General features: G+C 40.6%; 2 protein-coding genes across 6 annotated transcripts in view; both read left to right on the top strand.

Moving 5' to 3' along the window:
• CPNE1 (copine 1) overlaps positions 1 to 22,908 on the top strand; it is a 41,856-nt gene that overhangs the window by 6,668 nt on the left and 12,280 nt on the right. For 4 of the 5 annotated variants that reach the window (XM_035548270.2, XM_035548271.2, XM_035548273.2 and 1 more), the window contains 6 exons: positions 19,584 to 19,712; positions 19,995 to 20,174; positions 20,938 to 21,012; positions 21,246 to 21,317; positions 21,960 to 22,043; positions 22,526 to 22,615. In XM_035548270.2, the coding sequence (XP_035404163.1) occupies positions 19,584 to 19,712; positions 19,995 to 20,174; positions 20,938 to 21,012; positions 21,246 to 21,317; positions 21,960 to 22,043; positions 22,526 to 22,615 (630 nt within the window). Of the gene's footprint in view, positions 1 to 684; positions 828 to 19,583; positions 19,713 to 19,994; positions 20,175 to 20,937; positions 21,013 to 21,245; positions 21,318 to 21,959; positions 22,044 to 22,525; positions 22,616 to 22,908 lie in introns of all 5 variants that reach the window. The other variant, XM_035548274.2, reaches the window with a different exon arrangement.
• RBM12 (RNA binding motif protein 12) lies at positions 707 to 5,309 on the top strand. The gene has a single exon (XM_050714014.1). It carries the CDS (start codon positions 707 to 709, stop codon positions 3,347 to 3,349), a length of 2,643 nt encoding a protein of 880 aa, XP_050569971.1. The 3' UTR covers positions 3,350 to 5,309.

Raw genomic sequence — 22,908 nt, 5'->3', positions numbered from 1 at the left:
ATATAGTCACAAAATGTCTGGGGCTAGTTTTATAGCTGTTAGCTTCACTGTTGCCTAGACCTCTTGCTTCTGCTAGGTGTAAAATACAACATTGCTATGATGTAGATGGCCTCTGTCAGGATGGGTAGTGATTCATGCTGTTGTCCATAATGGGTTTTTGTTCATAACTCCCTGTATGTTCTCAGTCTTCTTCACCTGCCTGGAGATAAAATCTCTCACCAAGTGAAAAAAGAACTTTTTATTGCTCATAGGTGTACAGAATTCTTGGCAGTCACTTTGCCAGGTACAGTGGATACCATATCAGTGTATGGTAACTTAATTTTTTTTTGCTTGGCTAAAATGCATTTAGCTTATGTTCCATTAAATACTCAACTATTGATATGATAGTTCTAATTTATGCTGTTCCCTAGTTGTTTTTTTTTTCCACTGACACTTGTGGGTCTCGGTTTAACAGTTGCTTTGGAATTTCTAGTGTAAAATGTATACTAATTGTTTTGGTAAATGTTTAATACTTCAGTCTGTGTGAAGTGAACAAACACGAATAAGGAACTTGGAATATAAACATGCTTAATCTTTGCAAGATGTTAGGAGTATGTAAACGAATGTAGTAGATGGTGTCTGTAGGTAATTGCATGGTGTCACAAACAGTAGTCTGACATAGCCGTTGCCTTTTCTCATCTGCAGGTGTGTGTTGTTTCAGCGCAGCATGGCTGTGGTCATCCGCTTGCAAGGTCTCCCGATTGTGGCGGGGACCATGGACATTCGCCACTTCTTCTCTGGATTGATCATTCCTGATGGGGGCGTGCATATTGTAGGGGGTGAACTGGGTGAGGCTTTCATCGTTTTTGCCACTGATGAAGATGCAAGGCTTGGTATGATGCGCACAGGTGGTACAATTAAAGGGTCTAAAGTAACACTATTACTAAGCAGTAAAACCGAAATGCAAAACATGATAGAACTCAGTCGTAGGCGTTTCGAAACTGCCAATCTAGATATGCCACCAGCAAATGCTAGCAGGTCAGGACCACCACCTAGTTCTGGAATGAGTGGAAGGGTTAACTTGCCCACTACTGTACCTAACTTTAATAACCCTTCTCCTAGTGTAGTAACAGCTTCTACTACTGTGCATGAGAGCAATAAAAACATATCCACATTTTCTACTGCCAGTATGGGGACTGCACCTCCAAACCTTGGGAGTACCTTTGGTAGCCCAACGTTTAGCTCAACTATACCTAGTACAGCATCCCCAATGAACACAGTACCTCCTCCACCAATCCCTCCTATTCCAGCTATGCCATCTTTGCCACCAATGCCTTCTATTCCCCCAATCCCTGTTCCTCCTCCTGTGCCCACACTGCCTCCTGTTCCTCCGGTTCCCCCAATACCCCCTGTGCCCCCTGTACCCCCAATGACACCTATGCCTCCCATATCGGGAATGCCTCCTATGAATCCTCCACCCGTAGCACCTTTACCCACTGGAATGAATGGGTCTGGAGCAGCAGTGAATATGAACAGCGGCTTGAATCCATTGTTTATTGGTCCCATGAATCCTGTAAATCCTATCCAGATGAATTCTCAAAATAGTGTCAAACCAATTCCAATCAATCCAGATGATTTGTATGTCAGCGTTCATGGAATGCCCTTTTCTGCAACAGAATCTGATGTGAAAGACTTTTTCCTTGGGCTCCGTGTGGATGCAGTCCATATGCTGAAGGATCATGTAGGTCGAAATAATGGAAATGGACTAGTTAAGTTCTTTTCTCCTCAAGATACGTTTGAAGCACTGAAGCGAAACAGAATGCTGATGATTCAGCGCTATGTTGAAGTTAGTCCTGCAACAGAGAGACAGTGGGTGGCTGCTGGAGGCCACATAACTTTCAAGCAAACCATGGGTCCCTCTGGGCAACCACACCCTCCTCCTCCACAGGCTCATTCTAGGTCTAAATCTCCTAGTGGACAGAAAAGGTCACGGTCTAGATCTCCCCATGAACAGGGTTTCTGTGTTTATTTGAAAGGTCTTCCATTTGAATCGGAGAACAAACATGTAATAGATTTTTTTAAAAAGCTGGATATAGTTGAAGACAGCATCTATATAGCTTATGGACCTAATGGGAAGGCAATTGGAGAGGGTTTTGTCGAGTTCAGAAATGAAGCTGATTACAAAGCAGCTTTGTGTCATCATAAGCAGTACATAGGGAATCGCTTTATTCAAGTTCATCCAATTACTAAAAAGGCAATGTTAGAAAAGATAGAGCTGATTCGTAAAAGATTGCAGAACTTCAACTATGACCAGAGAGAAATCATCATGAACGCTGAGGCAGAGTCAGGTTTGCCAAAATTGTGTGCACATATATCTAATATTCCGTACAATATAACAAAAATGGAAATCCTTCAGTTTCTAGAGGGACTGGCAGTAGAAGAAAACTCTGTACAAATTCTTGTTGATAATAACGGGCAAGGCTTAGGACAAGCACTGGTTCAGTTTAAAGCTGAAGATGATGCTCGTAAGGCAGAGCGTTTGCACCGTAAAAAGCTGAATGGAAGAGATGTTGTTTTACGTTTGATTACTGTAGAAGAAATGAGAGATATTGAGAGAAACCCACAGTCTCAAGGGAAAAAGATACTGAAAATACCAATACAAGGAAACGCAGCTGTGCCCGGAGCACAGGCCCCTGCTGCGGAGGAGCATGCCTTCTTGGGGGGGAATCCTAAAGAAGCAAACAATGGTCCTCCATTTAATTTCCCTGGTAACTTTAGTGGGTCTGGCACATTTGGTCCGCCTCTGCCGCCACCTGGATTAGGTGGCTTTCCTGATGCTAGACCAGGAATACCTGCAGTTGCAAGTAGCGGTTTGCCCGGTGCAGGTATTGAGGTCCCAGGTTTTGCAGGTGGTCCTGGTAGTTTGAGTGGACCGTCAGGTTTTGGAGGGGGCCCTCAGAGTTTTGGTAATGGTCCTGGCAGTTTAAGTGGACCCCCCAGTTTTGGTGGTGGTCCTCCAGGAATTGCTGGTGGTCTTGGGCATTTAAGTGGACCTCCGGGGTTTGGACCTGGACCGGGAAATATACATATTAGCGGACCCCCAGGTTTTGGAACAGGGTCTGGGAAGCCAGGACCAACTGTCATTAAAGTGCAGAATATGCCCTTTACTGTTTCGGTGGATGAAATTCTGGATTTCTTTTATGGTTACCAAGTGATCCCTGGTTCAGTGTGCTTAAAATACAATGAGAAAGGCATGCCCACAGGAGAAGCAATGGTTGCATTTGAATCTCGTGATGAAGCAATGGCAGCTGTTGTTGATTTAAATGACCGGCCTATAGGCTCAAGAAAAGTAAAACTTGTTTTAGGGTAGCTGTTAATATGAAGTAGTTGTAGAATAGATATTCATAGTGCTGTGATAAATGCATCCGGATTGGTTTTTATAGTATTTCCAGGATAGAACCTGTGGATTGTTTAAACTGTAAACCAGACTTGTTTTGATAAGACAGAGCACTGGGTTAGCCATTACAGAAGAAACACTGCAAGGATACGTGCGCAGTGGATTTTCCCGTACAAATGTGTGGAGAAGGTAGGCAGATTGTTTTTCATCATAGAGGTTTGGTGAACTATACTGGACACAGTGCTTATCAAGGAATCTAGATTGGTTTTACGTAGTTTCGGATAAGGGAAATAGATGAAGTCAGTGAAGCTCTTCAGTGGGTGCTCTTGCAAGCCATTGTAAAATAGATAGCTATTTCTAGATTTGGTTAAAAGCTGGCTGAATTTGCTTTGTTTACAGGTCAAAGCTTTGTTTAAAGTCCTGATTTTACCCTTCAATTGAATGAATTCTCAGTGTACACAGATTCATTGTTTTGTGTATGTATCTTTATTTTTTTTCAAGATTCTCGCTGTACGAACAGTTGAATTATGCCCATTGCTGATATGTCTACCGAACTAATTCCTTTAAGTATGAGCAGAATCGTTCTGTAAAATTCAAGCTGTTCTTTGTGGAATAACCTTTAGTTATTTATATATTGCAATTATAACTGTGCAGAATAAGACTTTTGCCACAAGTATAGCTAACCTCGAACATCATATGAGTTTCATAGTACACTTAAAACATTTTCAGTAGAAGTAACAACTTGAAAATACTCATTATTGTTTAAGTAGCTTGATTTGTTAGGATTACATGAACCAGTTGGGATGGGATCTTTGACACTAGTTGGATATTGATGTTGTATTTCTCATGTGTCTTTTGAACTACTTACATAGAGTCTCTGCTAAGAGAACCAAAGTGGTGATTATTAGTAGAAGATTGGAGTCCAGCTAAAGTTTTAAATTAGTTTATATACGAAAGAAGCTTTTATCTTCAGCAACTCTGTCGTGAATTATTGCTATGGGTGAATTCAGAGATAAAATTTATTTTTTTCCAAAACTTGAAAATACTGAGTTTACTATATATTTTTGCAATAAACTTGTGCTGTTGTATTTAAAGTCTGTAAAGAGTTGCCATTTTCTTTGCTGTACAGTAAAACCTTTCATGGAAAAATGGAGAATTGGAAAGGAAGTAATTCACAAGTTGGAAAGTAGAAACTTTTGGTTCATCCTTGCTTGGCTTATGGTAAATTTTAAGACTTGGGCATTGCCTGAAAAATCCTGCTATTCCCTGCAAATCATTGTACTTAAACATGGTAATCTTTAAACTGTTTTGTTTTTTGGACAAGAAAAACAGTGCCTTTTGGTGTTGCATATCATGGAACACTGAAGTGTGTTGTCAGGCAAAATTGAGAGGTGCAAGTGGCAACAGTTTTATTCATGTGGTGTGTAGGAGAGATTTGGAAACCTGTGCGGCGCTGCATCCTGAGAGGATTTCACAGTACAGGAATATGTGGAAGGATTGTATAAAGGTGTACTTCAATAAAGAGGCGGTCACATTACACAGATGCTTCTGTAATTCATTAGCATAATTTTGTTTTTGACAGATTATTAGGTGGTCCCAACTTTGGAAAAGTCATGTGATTTGTATATACTGTTTAAAATTAAGCCTCCTGTTAATAAAACTGTCTGTCTCTGAAGCTTCATGTTATGCGTTTCAACAGTCTTTGGGAGTAATGTTTCAACAGCAGATCTGTTTTTCTTTGAAAGTCTGAAAGTACTCTTGCTGATGTCAGAAAGATGTGTGATTAGGAGTCAAGCCTTTCAGTTTATTTTTAAAATTTTGCTCTTTGTTTTTTAAACAACTTTTATTAAAGTTTCATACTATATTGGAGTTACTTGGGTGCTTGTTTCTTCATGTTTCACATTAGAATAAAATTACTGAAAAGGAAAACGTGGCTTCGTTGTTCACAGAATTGATTTAAGATATTAGCGTGTGTTGACTTGCAGAAACTGGTGGTAACTTTTTTCAAGTTTAAATGAATCACAGCAATGCTTGCCTTGTTGTGAAATGTAATTAAACTACAGGTGTCTGGAATTAGATACACAGATTTTCTGTTACTTTCTTTTGATATGTCTCTTGATCCTCTTGGTAATGGCTACAGGGTTACTGGTGTTTGTGTTAGACACAGCATATTCTGTGAAACATGCTTGTGTGTCTGCTCCTTAGAACTTTCTAAAAGTGCAGGTTTGTTTTGGAAATCATTTTCTGATTCTTGATTTTCTGTATGGTCTAAGGATATTTAAATGCTTATTTTAAAAAATGTGTAAATGAATATGAAAAGCCATTGGTGTTTGGAACATGGACACGGATGGAATGCTTAAGTGAAGGATTTGGGGCAGGGAAGGGGCTCTTCATTTTGCCAAGCAGTTGGTGCTCCTTTTCTTTTTTGCGTAAATTAGTAAAGAACCCTTCTCAAGTGTAAGCCCCTGGAAAAAACAAGTCCTAACGTACTTAGAATTTCAGCATGTAGTATAAACAACACAGTTGCTGTCCTGAATAGTAGTTACAGATCTTTTAAAGTCTAGATAAAGTTCTTTATCAAGTATTAGTTGTCAATAATGGTTAGAGGTTTCCTGTAAACAGCTCAGTTCCATAGTAGAAGCAGTCTTAAACTGGATGTTGTGATAAACTATGGAGGATACTCTGATATCAAACTATGTAACTGGATGTGATGAAATTCTTTATTTTGCAGATGTTTATTTATGTGAACAGCCTTAAAAATAAGGGGTAGGACCTTTGAGGTCTTGTCTCCACTGTGCAAAGTATGTAACTGCCCTTTCATATACACTTCAAGGCTGTTTGCTAACAAGAGGTAGCATTAGAAAGAATTGGCTGCTCTGGCTTTGATGCTCTGAGTGCCAGAACTGACATCCTGCATAGCCTGGTTGGAACAATACGGTGAAACTGGTGTCACACCTTCCTCCAGTTACGGAAAGAAGGTACTTGTGTTTATGCAACTGGCTAAGTTGGTGTTTTTAGCAGTTCCTTAAGTGTTTGTGTCGAAGTACTACTTGTAAAAATAAGTGATATAGTGTTACATATTTTTGTCACGTCATGAGTGTGTGTTTAACAGCAATCATATCATTCACAAGAGAAAGTATGGATGTCAAAAGTTATTCAATGAGAAACTTGTGACCTACATGGAAGAACTGTAACAGTTACATGAAAGCATAACATCAAGGCTACCAAGTTTTCAAACAGTTACACGTAAATGTTATAATCAGATTTTTTTAACAAATCTGAATCTGGTAATACTATAGAAAACACTTCATCAATAGAGATTTGATGTTAGTGTTGCCACATTTTCAGTATAGACTTCTAAGCAGTTTGAGGCTTTATAGTTTTAAGAAGGATGAAAGCTATTCCTTTTGTTATAAGTAGTGTTCCTTTCATAGTGTTAAATGTTCTTGAATGTTTATGCTCTGAGTTTGTTGCAAATAGAGAGGAAGATTGATGCAAAAATGAAGACTAGTTGTGCTCCAGTTGATTTTGACAGTCTGCCTCGTAAAGAGCAGAACTGACCAGCAGGTACGTTAAATTGTTCAGGCTGTCCTTGAAGATGTTGTCTCTACTATATAAAATTGTTGGCGTCTTTCCCTGAGACTGTTGGTACACTAAAGACTGCAGACTCTAGAGAAAAATAGTTTTTTTTTCTGGTTACCAAGGTACACGAATGGTGCATTAACTGTAAATCATGATTTCAGTGTCTGTATTTTGTTCCTCCTCAGTCTTCTAGTGTGGTGGTTCCAAAGCCGCTTCCAGCAGTGAATGGTGTCGGTCCTCGATGTCTTGTTGAGCTGTGTGCGCCTCTGAACCTTGTTGGCCTTCTAGTTTTTAAACTTGGAACAACTTAATGTTACGGACCTACTATTTGGACTATGGACCACTGTTTGAGAGTAGCTGTTTCTAGATGATTATCCAGATATGTGGGTTAAGCCCTAAATCAGAGGATTGCAGTTCCTGTTCATACAAAGACCAGTGCAAGCAAAAGGTCAGCTTCTAACTTTGATGATAACTGTTGGAAGGAAGCAGTTTGGAACCTGGACTGGTATAATAGGAAGCAATTAGCAATTTTAAATTTTGTTTCTGAGAGAGGTTTTTCAGAAATGGTGCCTTGGGCCTGGAAGCAGTGTTGCCAGATAAATGCTTGTCTTTGCCCCTTGCAGGTTTGCTGGTGCTGCTTTCTGTTTTGTGGGTGTGCTCTCTTGCATGTCTTTGGGAAAACTGAGGTAGTTTGTGTACGGAGTTAAATGATTCTTCCTCCTGGTGGAAGAGGAAGTGAAACTGCCTTTTAAATGTTTCTGAAGGAACGGTAACCTCAAGGGAGCTTTTGATACCTGTTTTCGGCAGTGATAACGTGATTGTTGTTGAAAGATTTGGCTTTCCTACAGAAACAAAATTCTCGGTTGTATGTATTTGACTAAGGCTTGTGGCTGCATACTGAGCTCCCCTATTCTTTCCCTAACTTCTGATACAGGTAGGTATGCTCTAGCTTGTTTTCTGTATAGATGACCTCTCAGAGCTTTGTTCCTATATGGAATGCGTTTGGGTGTCGTTTGTGCTTGGAGGGCTTCACACCTTCCTGATTTGGATGCTTCTCACTCACGGATTTAAATACCAAATGTAAAAACAAGTAGTTCCAGAAGTGTTTCTTTTCCATTGCTCCAGACTGAACGCAGGTGGTGGTTCACAGGTGGTAGACGGTTTAGTTGTGACTCTTGTTTTCACTTAGTGGCACTCACTTGTGTACAGTTTCCTTTGTCATTCTTTTGTTTTTATATATGTATACACAGCATGGCAGTTTAGGAGAGAAGCAAGCAGGCAGTTTCTTTCATTGCTGTAGATCAAAGCTTCTTCCTTTTTGGCTGGTTTTCTCTTGTATGCTCTCACATGTATAGCCTTAACTTCAAATAGCCTTAGCAGTTGCATCTCAAATACATTAATGCAAGCTTTCAAATCAGGGAAGATATTTCTTTTATGAGAGTATTTTCCACAACATCAGTTTTATAACTCTGAATTTACTACTTTCATGCCAACTTCACTGTTTTTGCCCAGCTTTTGGGAGAAATTTTGTTAAGTTACCAATGAACTAGACTGTTGTTCTTCATTTACTGGATAGTAGATTACTGCCAGGATAACTTGATAGGGTGGGGATAACAAGCGTTTTCTTTGCCTTTACTGTACATGGTTGAGGGACTGCAATTTCCCTGTAAATTCTGAAATGGAAAAATTAGGACTTGGCAGGCTTGCACCAGGGAAACAGGAACTGATCCTGCGTGAAACTTCTGTGGTTGGCAGAGTCAGGCTTTTTGGACCTGTCGCTGCTTCTGGAAGGCTGGTGACCTTTTGAAATCTTCCTACTGTAGTTATAGTGTCTTTAATCAAAGAATCTGTAGGATGGTATTACTCTGATTTCTGACCATCTGAAGGTAGGTGGAACTTCCAGCTATCTGTTTCACGGTTACACACAATTAGTTTCACGTCAATCGTTTCTCATTATATACAATTATGTGGATGTAGTGTTGCTCTGTGTGATAGTAGAAAGCTTAGAAATGTTTTCAAGCCACGTAGAAATGAAGACAGATTTTGGGATGGAAAATTGCAATGTAGTCAGAACCTAACCTACTTCAAGAATTCCTTTTAGGAAACTTTAAGTGCCTTTTTTGATTAAAAACTTGCAGAACTGTTTTTGCTTGCTGAGGAAGATTTCAAGCCTCTATATAGCACCTACTTATTTGGTGACCTGCTTGCTTTGACAGCATCTGCCAGAATGTGTTCCATAAAATCATCTTTTACAAAAAAACATCGTTTTCAGAAGTTACTAAAATGTCACTGCTTGTTTTGACTGGACAGTGGATATGGAATGTGAAAAGTCCTTGCTTGTTTGGCAGGAAACTCAACTCAAACTTCTTTTACGTTTCTTATACGGTTTCATTATTGGCCAAATGTCTCTAATAAAAGGACAAGGTTTATAAATCCCATGTTCTTGAGGAAAGCTAAATGCAGCTAGCTACAAAAGCAAAGAGGCTAATGAAAGTAGAATCAGACACTAGCAGTTCATTGAATATAGGGAAAACCTCTTCAAGAAAGGGCAGAGGGGAGGTAGAGTTATTAAATATTACCAATTAACCTGTCTAGGACTGCCCCCCCTTATTACAGCATTCCTGCAGAGACAGTCTTCTGTCTTAGGTCTAGTCTTGTAAGAATGAAAGGAGCGGGTTTTAGAGCATAGAGTTTTTCATCTGTGGACCTGAACACTTTTCAGAGGTGAGGTAAGTGTGTGTGCAGGGTGGTGGTGCGTAGTGAGCTTGTCCTCCTGGTCACTGTTAAATGAATGGCAGAAGCAACTTAATGAAGCATCAGCTTTCACATCAGTGAAAAGTTGCTAGGGTTAAAGTGGAGGTAAAAGTTTCACCTTGGCTTTAGTGTAAAAAAACAAACAAACAAAAAAAACCACCAAGTGATGCCTTAATCTAATGAAAACTATTTGTGGTCCAAAAACTTTAGCACTGAGCTTGTGTGAAAAAGAGCAAAATAAAACAGTGAGTAGCCAGTTAAACTTCTAAACTAATCTGAAATTTAAATTGAATTATTAATGGCAGAATATGAGGCCTGTAATTAATCTAAATGGCTTGCTGTTGATTAATAGGAACAGTTAAACCTGGGTACTTCACAATCTTACATTTTTCTTAAGTTTTAAATTGGAATTATTTTTGACGGTTGGTTGTTCAAAGACACTGTAGTTCTTTGACTTTGTCAGTGATACTACCTGTGTATGTATAAAAGCATTTTGAGTAAATTGTATGTTGTTAAGGCATCTCAGAAAAATTTTAAAGTATGTCTGAAAAAGTACGTACCACGTAATAATGTACTGCACAAAGGTCCCAAATTTTTTGAAGTGTGTTTGTCATCCAGACTCTCATCCATCCCTCTGGATAACTGACACCGTATTTTTGTTAGTGATAATCCAAATAGCATTTATTCCTTGCAGTGCAAGCAAAGTGTCGTGCTATTTCTTTGAATGCGGTGGTGTTTAGCTACTCGAATCCTGGCAGCAGAAAGGAGAGTGCGTAAGCAGTGTTTTCCTTCTGCTGGATGGTTCATGCTTTAGCATGAAACTTCTTGTGAAAATTTGTCTGTAGATGTGCATTTAAGAAAGTAACCTAAGTCAGAAGTGTAAGTTCTCTGATACAAAAATACTGTGATTTAAACAAAAGCAATAATAAATTACTATGTAATAGAAATCCTAATGTTAGTCTGCACATTATTTATATCTCTATGAAATATCAGCTGTTTTGGTGCAGTGACCTGGCTGAATATGACTGTAGCATTGTCATTAAATTCTATTATTATAGACTGGAAGGTGAAAGGCAAGAGTGGTCGCTGTAATTGAGATCTGTGCATGCTGTGGTGAGGTGATGGAAGTATATAACATTCCTTTCTCCCTTGTTAGTGTTGAAAAGGTGGCATGAACCCATTGTTTTGAATGTTTCTAAAGAGCAGCCCACACTCCAAGGTCATTTGCATGTATAATATAAAAACAGATGCTGTTGTAATCCTTTTGTGATCTTCAAATCCTGCTGCTGCATTAGGTACACATAAAAACCCTGTCGATGAAGAATCTGTGAACAAGCTGTTAGCGTGCTGAGCTTTCTGATGTCTTGTCCTGGCATTTGGCTGTTCTTCTCCTACAGAGGCAGCCCTCTGGTGCCCAGGGAAGCTTCAACTTGTGATGCGAGTTTCCAGGTTCCATCTAATGGTTGTAACTCCAAGTTCTCTCTCTACATAGAGCAAAAATAATTAAATTCATGCTTTTACAGCTGTTAAATTTACCCTTTTTTCATCAAATAACTATTACTTGCTGAAAGAACTTTCCACTGCTCTAGTTTGGTCATATTTATTAAAAACATTGGAATGGTTTATATGACTTTGAGAAAATAGGATAAATTCAAACTTAATGACAACAGACTTCTTTAGGGAAGAGGCTGAAAATTACTGCAGAGTATGCACTATAGAGAGCAGACATAGAATAAGCACTTGAGGAGATGTCTGTCTGCAGTTGTGGAATCTATCCCCTAAATGAAGGAAGAGTATATGTTCGTTTTGGACCACCTGTGCTGAGATAAGTAGAGTAGTTTGAACTTGCAGCTCTAATAGGTGACTTCATGCTGTTGGGAAGGTAGACTGGCAGGAGACGGATCTGGAAGAGAACAGAAAAGGGACACAAGGTAAACGTCTTGTGCTTTTGTGGTGCTTTTCTTCACCTGGCCTTTTAAATACTTCTGTTGTTAGTCTGAATGGGGGAAGAGGGGAAAAAAAACAACTTTGAGTTCCTTTACCAAATCCTTTCCTTGGTTGTAGTTCCTTGATATCAGGCTCTTGTGGTGGTGGCTTTTCATAGGTTTTTCTTTTTTGAATCATTATTCTGCAACAGATTAGGATGGAGAAGTGAAGATATGCAACTACAGATGGTAATAATTAAGTGACAGAAAAGTATTGGGCATGTGAATCTTTACCTTGAAGAAAGGACCTACTCAGAAGGAGGAGCAAACATTGAAAGAAGGTGTTGGCATATGAGGCTAAACTGGCAATGAATACATCTTAAGAAATCGGTTTCTTATGAGCCCTGCAGAAGAAGTATTACGGGGTTTGTTTCTGGATCATATTTCAGAGCAGTTAGATTGAAGTCCATAAAAGAGAAACCCGTGAAGATGTAGTTTGATTCTATAAGGAGAGAAAAACTTGGGAGGTATCTTCTGCTTTATGTTCGTACTCATTCTCTAGGAAAGGTTGTCACTGTGCAGTAATAACTCCAGAGCAACCCAGAACTGACTGTCCAGAGGTCATCTGGGAAATCTCAACTTTTTTTTGTCATAATTCTGTAGCGCAATAAAAACAAGAAACATCGCCATTTTTCATTAAGTGATCACCAGAATTCTTAAGTTGCACGAATTCATTTGATAAAACAGCAAAGACTTTTGGTAAAAATGTACTGCTGACGTGTTTCTTAAAGTTTTATTTTGAAGCTATGCTGTTGGTGCAGGATATGCTAGTCTGAAGAGATGTACCTCAGTGACTTCTGCCTCACCGTCACCTGTATAATATGTCTGCATTTGAGGGAGTAGATAAAATCATGCAGGCTCTAGAGTAAGAATGGGATGCGTCGGGCGTTGGTTTTCCAGTTCTTGGGAAAGGTTGAGGATGCTAGAGGAAGCAGAAGAATGAACACCAAGAAGTACCCTCAAAAATCATGGATGTGTGTAAGTAAGAAGGGGTATGTTGAAGTACCTGTAGGCCCCATTGCAGCCTAGTGTAATAGAGGAGAAATATGGTGTAGTCTTCAGTCTCTGCTTGAGGAGTTCATGCTCAAAGTGGAGGCTTGAGCCATAACCAGCTTATTTTTTTTTGGCACGGGACAGAATCTTTACACGTTTGTGCCTGTGATTGGAATAGTTAAGAGTTTCAATAGAAAAAATGAAGCCTTCCTTGAGAAAGGTAGAAGTGTGTAAAATGTGTTGTGTTATTACAAAGGTCAGAGTGGTTGAGCTGGGTTGGTTTTTATAAATCAAGTTCATTATATTTTGGTAATTTTTGAGAATCACGGGGCAAAAAGTATAGCAGCTGAATATGTATATAGAAAGTACAGAAAGTCTTATTTGGTGGGTGAATTTGTTGAGCAATTCAAGGGTTGCAGTTACGTGTTCCACATTAAGCCAAATGAATGTTTGACTCTAAAGCCCTAACTTGCTTTAGGTTAGTTTTTCAATACTTTTTTTTTATATCCTGCTGTTAAGTGTTATGGGGAACTTTGAAATGCTTTTTCTTTCACAGAAGGAGCTTGGAAAACTAGCTCTTTAAGATTTTATCTTTATAACTGGCTTAACTTTGAGGTGTTACGCTACAATTGGGTTCAAACTAGTATTTGAAATAGAATCAGAGTTGATCTGTTTGTTTACTTCATAAAAAATGAGACTATACTAAAAAAAGGCACAGGCTTTTCTTCTGACCTTGTTGGTTATGATTACATAGACTTTTTTTAAACTGTCCTAAACTTGGTATTTTTATTAGCATAAATGAGAGCTGTCCCTGCTCAGTCATTTCCTGGATCTCTCTCAAAGGTCAGGTTGCCACAGCACCACTACAGCATGTGGGCCAGGAGGCCACCTTCAGGTACAGAAAACCTAATTCTGGTGGTGATCCTGGAGCTTCTGGCTCATGTGGAGACAGCTCAGTAAGTAGAAGTAGGCCGTAACTTCCATCTATATTCAATAATGTCACAGGCATGTTGTAATCAATAAATCCATTCTCCTATGGCTTGGAGTCAAATTTGGAGCTCAGAAAGGCTTGTCTGTGTTGGCAGCCAGCCACCTGCCTACCTCAGGTCAGGGCTTGGGTCACTTTTGTGTCAGCACAGCCAAACATTGTGCCCTTCAGAAACGCGTGCCAGCTTTCCCCTGCTTGGGGGCCATATGCCTGTCCTCATGGATGCTCTTCCCAGGTGTTCAGGCTGCTGGGTGGACCACAGGTAACTCATCAGGATGGCACCTGGCTTGGTTAGAGCACCTTGGTTAGAAAGGTGCTTTTAATGTTTTCTTTAATGATTAGTAGGTAGCTTCTGCTTCAGGTTTCTTGTCAAGTTTGTAATAATGGCTAAGCAACCTCCTTTTCCCAAAATTTTGATTAATCAGTCAAGATGCATGATGCCAGATAACATGAAACACTGCATAAAGAACAGGATTTATTATCTGCATGTAGAAGTTTCTACTGCTAGTCCTACCTGTCTCCTTCCTAACCCCTAGGAGTAATGAAAGGGTGGAAAATTGTAACTGTTCAGTGGTCTGGGCTTTGGGGCCCATGGGAGAGCCAGAGTGCTGCAAAGGAGCTGTAATCACTAGTAATTTTTGTGCACTATCCTCCCCACGCGGGTCTCATAACTTCAGCTCTGAATGAAGATGCTTTTTAGTGCATCTAGTGATGCAAAATCTAGCTTTATGATTTCTGTCAGGGCCTCATTGGGCTTGGGAAAGTAAGATCATATTAGGATTTTTCTTTTGGTAATACATATAAAAAGTGGAGCTGACGCTACCTCTGCAGTCTGCACCAGTGTTGATTTTGTAATATTGGAATCTGAAATGTTACAGACTGCCCTCTGAAAAGTGAACTAGTAACCTGAGAAAGCACTACTTCTGCCAGTCTGTGCACATGGGGATCTTGGGAGGAAAAGAAAGCCTTCTTGAAGAAATAAGGGTGATAAATGCAAGACATTGGATTTGACTAAGCAAGGGACAAGAGGTTACCTTAGGTTGTTGGGAAATTATGATTTATTAACTGGGAATTTGTTACGAGTGTTAGGTGTATTGAGTTGTTGGGAAGCATAACACCAAAATGGTGAAGATGGTATTGCTGGTGCATTTGCTAACAGGATTGCTGGTGTTCGTGGTTTTTGTAAGCAGAATGTAGGGTGGAAGCTACAGCCAGACTGGTACCAAATAACCTCATTGAATACAGTTATTTCTGAGCATGTGCATTAAAAACGTCAAGCTCAAGTTCTAACGAAGTTCTTAAGTTGATGTGTAGTATTTGGTGTAAATTGATGTAGTGTGAGTGTTGTATACAGAGATGCAGTTGAGAATTTATTAGTGATAATAACTGAAAATGAACTGCAGGCTTTCTTGTGCAAAATCCTTGCTTATATTACCTCCTATGTGGAGCAGTGAAACCAAGCTGACCCAAGACTGTCTGGATTCTGTGTTACCATTAACATTCCTCTCTCCAGAAGGCGTCGCTCCTGGCTCTACTAAACGATGGCCGTCATATTGCAGGGAGATAAGTACAGAGAAGTTTGTTTATGCTTCAAACACCAATAGATGACATTTCTGGGAAATGTGAGACCCTTCAAGGTTATGAATTTGGACAGTTAATATATTTAAATGGGGCTTTCTTCAAGTGTAGGTGGGCATTGCTTTCTTTTATTTGTTTTATTCCCTTTTAAGCATTGGTACATAAGCAGAATCAGTAGAAGAAGAATAGTGAGAGAAGTATAAGGTACTATTAGGCTCATCTATGGAGTTAATATTGTTTACATTGGAGAATGCTCTTTTCTGTGTGAAAACTTGTTTTTTCTATAGAAATATGTGGGAATTGTTGGAAATTCTGAAAAGCTTGTATAAAATTTCAGAAAGTAGCAGACAACGGATTAGTCTTCTACATGTATAGCATGCATCTCCTACATGGTTTTCCTAGAATGTAGCTTTTTTGGGGGGGGTCTTGGTTACATTATTTGGGACCTTGCTGCAGTTCTTCCAACTTATTTATTGGTGTGCCTCCATTTAGTGTAGAACAGTTTGGAAGTATGAAATGGCATTTGCTTTTCTGTGTGTATTACAACTCCTGGAATTCATGATCATCTTCACAGTGCAGAGGTGGTATGCGTAGTAAGACTTAATCATTTTGACATTTTTAAACTGGACCTCAGTTTGGTTGTCTGAGCAGTTCTTAAAGCATGTATACTTAAGGGTCTTGAGCTGATCTGCATTTACTTGAAAACTGGGAATGACTTCTGGTTGAGCAGTGAAAGACTTCTATGGAGTACTGATGGATTACGAGCACAGGATCTTGTGTAGACTTCTGTGGGTTGTAACCTGCTCTTGAGTTCATAGGAATAACGCGGGTGATGTAAGACCATATTTTGAAGAAAAATACATTATGTGCTGGCCTGACTAAAGGCAAAAAACATAGGTGTCTGATGGATCTGAAGCCGAGTGCTGGAAACTCTTCCCTTGAGAAAGGAGTGTGCAGAATTCAGCTCAAGATGAAACTTCATGGGTGATGCCTCTCAACAGTGAGATCCCCGAGGTGTGAGAGCATTGGATCAGATGTGTGCAGCTATTGTCAGTGTAAATTGTTGATCTTGGTGGTGTAATATCAGTTGTGATTTTTACTGGCTGTTTCTAACAGCAACACTTATCCAGTGGCTTGCCTATGTTGCCTTTTTTTTTCTGAACCTGTTATGCTATGATGCATCCACTGGCTCTGTTTTATGTATTCTAAATAGAATTTGAATATATCTGTTTGGAGTTCATTTTTACTTGGCAAACTCTGAATTTCTGCAGCTAGAATAGTTTTGTGATACCCAGATCCTGCTGTACCTTAATTTGCCTGTGGCAAGTAAGTTGTTTGATAAATTGTTGTTGCAAGCTATTAAGGATCATTTTCTAATAAATACTTTCTAAGTTGAATGTGTTTTTATGAAAACCAGTTTGCTTTATCGGCTGTTTTCATTTTGGGAATGTCCTTCGTCTTTGAACTTTTGAAACCAGAAGTTTCAAATAAGACATCAATATTAGTAATTTAGGGTTGTTGTGAGGTGAAAATAAGAAATCAATGCATTTCAGAATTTCTGGAACTGTTGAAAAAAGAGGATTTTTTGATTGTCACAACAAATGTAAACAATATTCTGTCATTAAAGATGAATTATTGGAATTCTAAAAGCTAAATATATTGTGTATGAATGGATATATAAACATGAGTGTGTTCTATGAAAACTCAGACAACATGAAATTTATTTTTGCAATTGTTGACTTGAATCTGCGAGGTAAATGAGATTGTTTGGTTCTTTGAATGCACATCAGGGAAAAAAAGTAAGGCTATTAATAAAACTAGAACAAACAAAACCCAAGTTCACCTAGAGAGAGGCCAGGCAGATCTTCAGGCTTGACTGAAATAGACTGTCTTGACAGATCACCTACTTCTTCCTTTTTCTGCTGAGATATGTAGAGTAGTTCATGATCAGGATTTTTCTGTTTTACTTTCTAAAGGAATGGATTAGAACTGGAGAACACCATACAGTGTATTTGAAAAGCTGTGAAGTGAAAAAAAAGCTTAGTGTGGGCTTTTGAAGGATGTCTGTAGGCAGCAACATACAAACAAATGCTGGCAGAGATTCAAACTGATATTTTCAAATGAAACATGAATTTTTTATCTCAATCTGCTAAGGAGCTACCTCTCCTCTTTTCATAAGGGTGCATCACCTGGTGCCCTGCAATCACCAAATAGAACAGGAAGACGTAATTGGAAAGAATCCTTTCTGGTCTAACTACAGAAACAGTCCATCTGGGCTGTGTTGCAAAGGATTTCTTATGTTTTAAAATCTAGAATAGCAGAACAAGACACATCTGTGTGTCAGTGTACTGAAAGACAGTTCTTTGAGACAGTGGAGTAATTTCATGGTTTCACTGCTACAGATGTGGAGAAGAGATTCAGGTAGCATGCGGGAGGTGATCGTGAAGACTGGTGCTTCACTTTACCTTCTGGCTTTCTTGTGTGGTTTAACGGTTCCTGTTGCAAACTCTCAACTTTCTTCATCGGTGTCTCTGTAACATGGCGTTGAACAAATAGGTAGGGACACATTCTACGTGCAAATTCAGACCTATAGTAATGCTTCCTTCTCGGAAGGGACGGCTGTTGTCCAGAGATGCCAGAAGATTTTGGGGAGACATTTCTTTGTTTTCAACTTGATTCCTGATCACTTTGTTCTGTACAGGGGAGGGAAAGTGGCTACATGATGGTACAGAAATCTGTTGCAATAGAGAAAATAAAGAGGAGAAATGTTGGTCCTGGAGCCAAGGCTAGCTGTCCTGATCTTTGATGTCAAACAATGTCATGTGGATGTGTATGGCTGTTTGTAGAACTGCAGGCTATGCAGATGTGAGACTTCATGTGAAGTTAGCTGGTCTGGTGGAACAACACGTGTAGGTAATGAAAAACTGATACCTGTAACTGTTGTGATTTTAGGAGAAATATGGTATTAAAGGTAATGATTTCTTTTTTGTGAATCTTATGTGAGGTTGGATGAAGCTGAAGTGGAAGATAGACAGTTCTAACTAGTCGTTTGAACAGTGCAGACTACTTCATGTTAGCCTTTTTGATATTGGGGTTAAAGCAGATGATGATGACCTTAGAAAGCTGAACCGTGATCCTCTTTGTCTAAAGCGTTGCTAATTCTTATTCAGCACTGTTTTTGTCCTGCTGCCATCACTACAACATCTGTAGTGTATTAAGTGACGTGGGTAACACCTGTCTGGGGAGATTGTGGGTTGGGAGGGCTGAGTGGTGCACTAAGGGGATTAAAAGTTGTCTAATAGAAGTTCATCTCTTTATTGAGATAATTAATATTTACACCATGCAAGTATGAGAAAGCAATGTGGGTAGGCAGATACCAGAGAGGCCAAACACCTATTTCCTTATTTTCCTAATACCTTGCTGAAGTAGCTTCTCTATGGAAAAACTCACATTTTAAAGCATTTCTTAGAACTTTCAAGCTGCCTGATCTTTTATTTGCTACTGGAAGCCTTATTTTCAGTTTTGATAATTGTAGCTGTTCCTTGAACAAAATTGGCCGTAATTTGAAATGCAATAAAATTATCACTTTTTTTTATTGTGAAGGCAGCACCTAAAGAACGGGGGCTCTGTAGCATGTGAGGACAGGACGCGAGGCAGAGCTTGCACGCTGTGGCGTTGTACAGCCGCCCTGCAGTCGGGCCTTTTCGCTTCACGATGGCTGCTTCTGTGGCTTCTGTGCTGCGTGCAGAAGCCTCCTAGAGCAGATTTCCTGTCACTGTGCTAGCAAGGGGGAGGGTGGGGGGTGTGTCTGCACAGGCAGAGCAAGAGCTTCGGCAGCTGACATACTGAACCAACAACTGCCCCCCCGAAAGGGCAAAAAGTGCCGTCGTTTTACACCCGCCCCCGATAGCGAAAGCGCAAGGCCTGAGGGAGAAACGCGTACCGGCCCCGAGTTCTCTCCAGCCCCTTTCCGGCTGGAGCTGGCACCGTCGTAGCCGTGTCCCTGTGGGCAGCGGGAGCCCTAAAGAAGGGGGCGAGGCAGAGCTCGGCCTGCGGGGGAGGGAGCGGAGCCCGGCCCGGGCGCTGCGGCGCGGGCAGAGGCGACTCCATCTTGCTGGGACGGGGGCCGGCAGCCGGTCCTCCCCGGCGAGGGGTCCGCGGCGCTGAGGCCGGGGTCGGGCTCGCGGCTCGGAGCCCTGGGCGGGAGCGGGTCGCGGCCCGGCCCCGCCGCCGGGGAGGAACCGCCCGGGGCCGCGCCGCCGCCGCGAGCACCTGCGGGGCCGGGAACCGCCGCCGGGCCTCACCCCTTCTGCGCTTCTGCCCGCAGATGGCGCAGTGCGTGAGCAGGGTGGAGCTGTCCGTGTCCTGCCAGCGCCTCCTCGACCGGGACGTCGGCTCCAAGTCGGATCCCCTCTGCGTCCTGCTGCAGGACGTGGGCGGCCGCCAGTGGGCTGAGGTACGGCGCCGGCAGCGCCCTCCGCGGCCCGTGCGCTCCGTTCGGGTCTGCGATCGGCGTTCCCGGGGCTCGGGCGTGGGGTGGGGTCGTCGGGGTCGTGCTGTCGTTGGCTTCGTTCGCTGCTCGTACGCTCGCCTGGAGATGCGATGGGGCCTTGGTTTGCCTGCTCCAGCATGTGCTGTCCTTTCTGTGCTCAGGGCACGCGGTCCAGCACATGCTGGATTCCTGGCCTCTTTCTGTTTTTTCCTTTTTTTCTTCAACTTTGCTTCTGTGTTTGTACAGTTAGATCGCACAGAGAGGATAAAGAATTGCCAAAACCCTGAATTTTCAAAGAAGCTGGTTGTCGACTACTACTTTGAGAAAGTGCAGAAGCTGAAATTCGGTGTCTATGACATCGATAACAAGTCCCCTGATCTAAACGACGATGACTACCTTGGAGGGATTGAGTGCACGCTGGGACAGGTATGCAGAGGAACACGTGAAGTGATGTACAATGTAGCAGCAAGCACTGGGTTTGTTGTGAAAAATGGGAAGCAAGGCTGGTTTATGAAAGGCTTTGACACATTCACGTTTCAAAACATCTTGTTCCTTACACTTATTTAGCATATTAGTTTGTGTCCCTACTGAATGTAGTTAGAAAAATCACGTTGAGTGCAAAGTGGAGGTTAGATGTGTATGGTTTACCAGTCATTATGGAATGTAAGAGGCAATCGTAGTGCTAATGGGAGATTGGGAATGAGGAGGGCGTGGAGCCTGGAGAACTCTAACAGAGCCTTTTTGGTTTCCTTTGCACAAAAAGATCGTCAGACCATAAATGCAGGGAAGTAAGACTGTCTGAGATTCCGCAGTTGATTCCTGAAGAGGAGTTTGTATTGTTCGGTAGGAGAAGAAAGGTGGTATTTGGGATATTAAAGAAAGACTTGATTAGCTAAATAGTCTTTTCTGATTTTCAGCAGCTGTTTGACTACTTGTAATGTAAATATCTTGGGGGAAGCAATAATAGGAGGCTAACATAAACATACTGGTGGATATTATTTTGTGGATAGGGAGGGAAAATTTTAAGACTGCTTAACCGTTTCAGAAGCACAAACTGGTATCTGTCACTGCAGGAAATGGACTTAAACCCTTCAGAGCTTTTTAGGAGAGCTTTAAAAAATTCATCCTGAAGAATAATTCTTTGCTTTTTGTCTACCTTGATGTTTATAATATCTGTCTTTAACCTCAGGTTGTGTCCAGCTCAGTGTTCACTCGACCTCTGGAACTGAAGGAGGGAAAGCCAGCAGGAAAAGGCACCATAACGGTAAATGACCTGGTTGTGTGTGGAAAAAATGATTTCTTAATCTTTGGTATGTGGTCTGGGACAAAGTAATGTTTCTGGTTTTGTTTGTCTGTTTTCAAATTCTGCATGTGTACAGGAAGGGTATGCGTTTGTAACCATACACAGAGTTTCTGTAAGCACAAAGCATAAGTGAAACTCTGTAGGGTGTGTGTGTATATACATATATGTATTTATATTTTTTTCTCTGTGCACAGATTTCAGCAGAGGAGATTAAAGATACCAGGGTTGTTTATTTGGAAATTGAAGCCCAAAACTTGGACAAAAAGGTATTGATTTATTTTTTTAATGATATTGCGTGCTTCTGTAGGTTTTGACTATTTTTACAGTTAGCGCCTTTTTGCTAGCAGTCCTCACTGTATTGTAAACCTTCAACTAAGCTCTGTAATCGTGTAAAAAAGGCTTGCTGTGTTTTGTTACTGATAATGAAGTGAACTAGAGACATAATGACATGCTGAAAAATACGGTCTTAGATGCGAATTCAACCGCCAGGTTTCGGTTTTGGAGGATTATTTTGGTTTTGGAATAATCTACATGTTAGTATATTAAATAATTGTCTCCATTGATTGTTGTGACTGTGCAGTTAACTGGGCTTTCTGTAATGATATTAAAGCAGAAGAGGTGGAAATTTAGATATGCTACCTTGATGTTATTTTAAGCCAAGCAGAATGGCACAATTCATAGTAACAAAATACTCTGAGGAAGCACAGTCTTGGAATCAAAGCTGTTGTATTATGATGGCTTTGAAAGTGCTGCAGTTTGAAAGAGAAAAACACAATGAAAGAGGAAAACAAACATATAGCTTGTTTGACTGTGGTTTGTTTGAAGTGTTATGTACTGATTAGCTAGCTCTTCTCTCATTTGAGTAAAACACGGGGGTCTGATGAGTTCTGTTGGGGTTTTGTTTGCAGGATTTCCTAGGTAAATCGGATCCGTTTTTGGAGCTTTACAAGCAGAGCGATGCTGGAATGTGGCAGTTGGTGTACAGATCAGAGGTAGTATTTCTACACTGATGTGTTTCTTAGTGTTGAGTTGATCTGACAACTTGCTCCTACCAAAAGCAGGAATGTGTCACTACTGGTCATGCCATGCACCAGTTCTGTGATGAAACTTGTGTTGTACGCCAAAAAAGGGATCCGGCTCACTGACCTGGCAGAAAATGGCTAATTTGCTGCCTGGTCAGTGGGTTAAGCTGGGCTGATGAAGAGTCCAACCATGCACCAGGGGAGAAGAAGAGTGGTAGGACTCTTCTGCCTTTCAGGCGATGATTGGCTTGGCTCTACAATTGAACCCTACGTTGTATTTCTATCTTCTATTTTTAATAGAACTTTTTGCTTGGTGTTCCATACATTGTCAAGGTTGAACTGACTGGGGCTGTTCAGGTAGCCCCACGGAAGTACAGAACCCTCATGATATGTTTCTTAGTAACTTGCATACCACATCCCTCATGTGACATTATGCTGTCATTTTTTTTAAGGTGATTAAGAACAACTTAAATCCATGCTGGAGAAAGTTCAGTGTTCCCTTGCAGACGTTCTGTGGTGCTGATTTTAATAAACCTATCAAGGTACAGACTTCGGAATTTCAAATTTGTTGTTGTAAGAAACCCAATCTGTTGATATCTTAAGTATGAGTTATCAAGTTGTCTAGTCATATTTAAAATTTTAGATTGCCCTTCTGGAATAATAAGAGTATGGCACATAAGTGATTATATGTCTATTAAGTATGAAGTCTGTCCTAAAACATTGTCAGTTGTGAAATTGAGAAGTTAGGGAATGCAGAAGTGACACGCTTTCTAATGATTCATCATAAGAAGAATTATAAATGATTATTTGGATATTCTGGCCAGCATTTCAGGTT

Source organism: Cygnus atratus, chromosome 16 (genome assembly GCF_013377495.2).
Source record: "Cygnus atratus isolate AKBS03 ecotype Queensland, Australia chromosome 16, CAtr_DNAZoo_HiC_assembly, whole genome shotgun sequence".
Lineage (NCBI taxonomy): Eukaryota > Metazoa > Chordata > Aves > Anseriformes > Anatidae > Cygnus > Cygnus atratus.
This window is presented reverse-complemented; position numbering and strand designations above follow the sequence as displayed.

Bases quoted from the DNA above. Each gene is read 5' to 3' on its own strand.
- RBM12 (XM_050714014.1), top strand. From the start codon at position 707: ATGGCTGTGGTCATCCGCTTGCAAGGTCTCCCGATTGTGGCGGGGACC.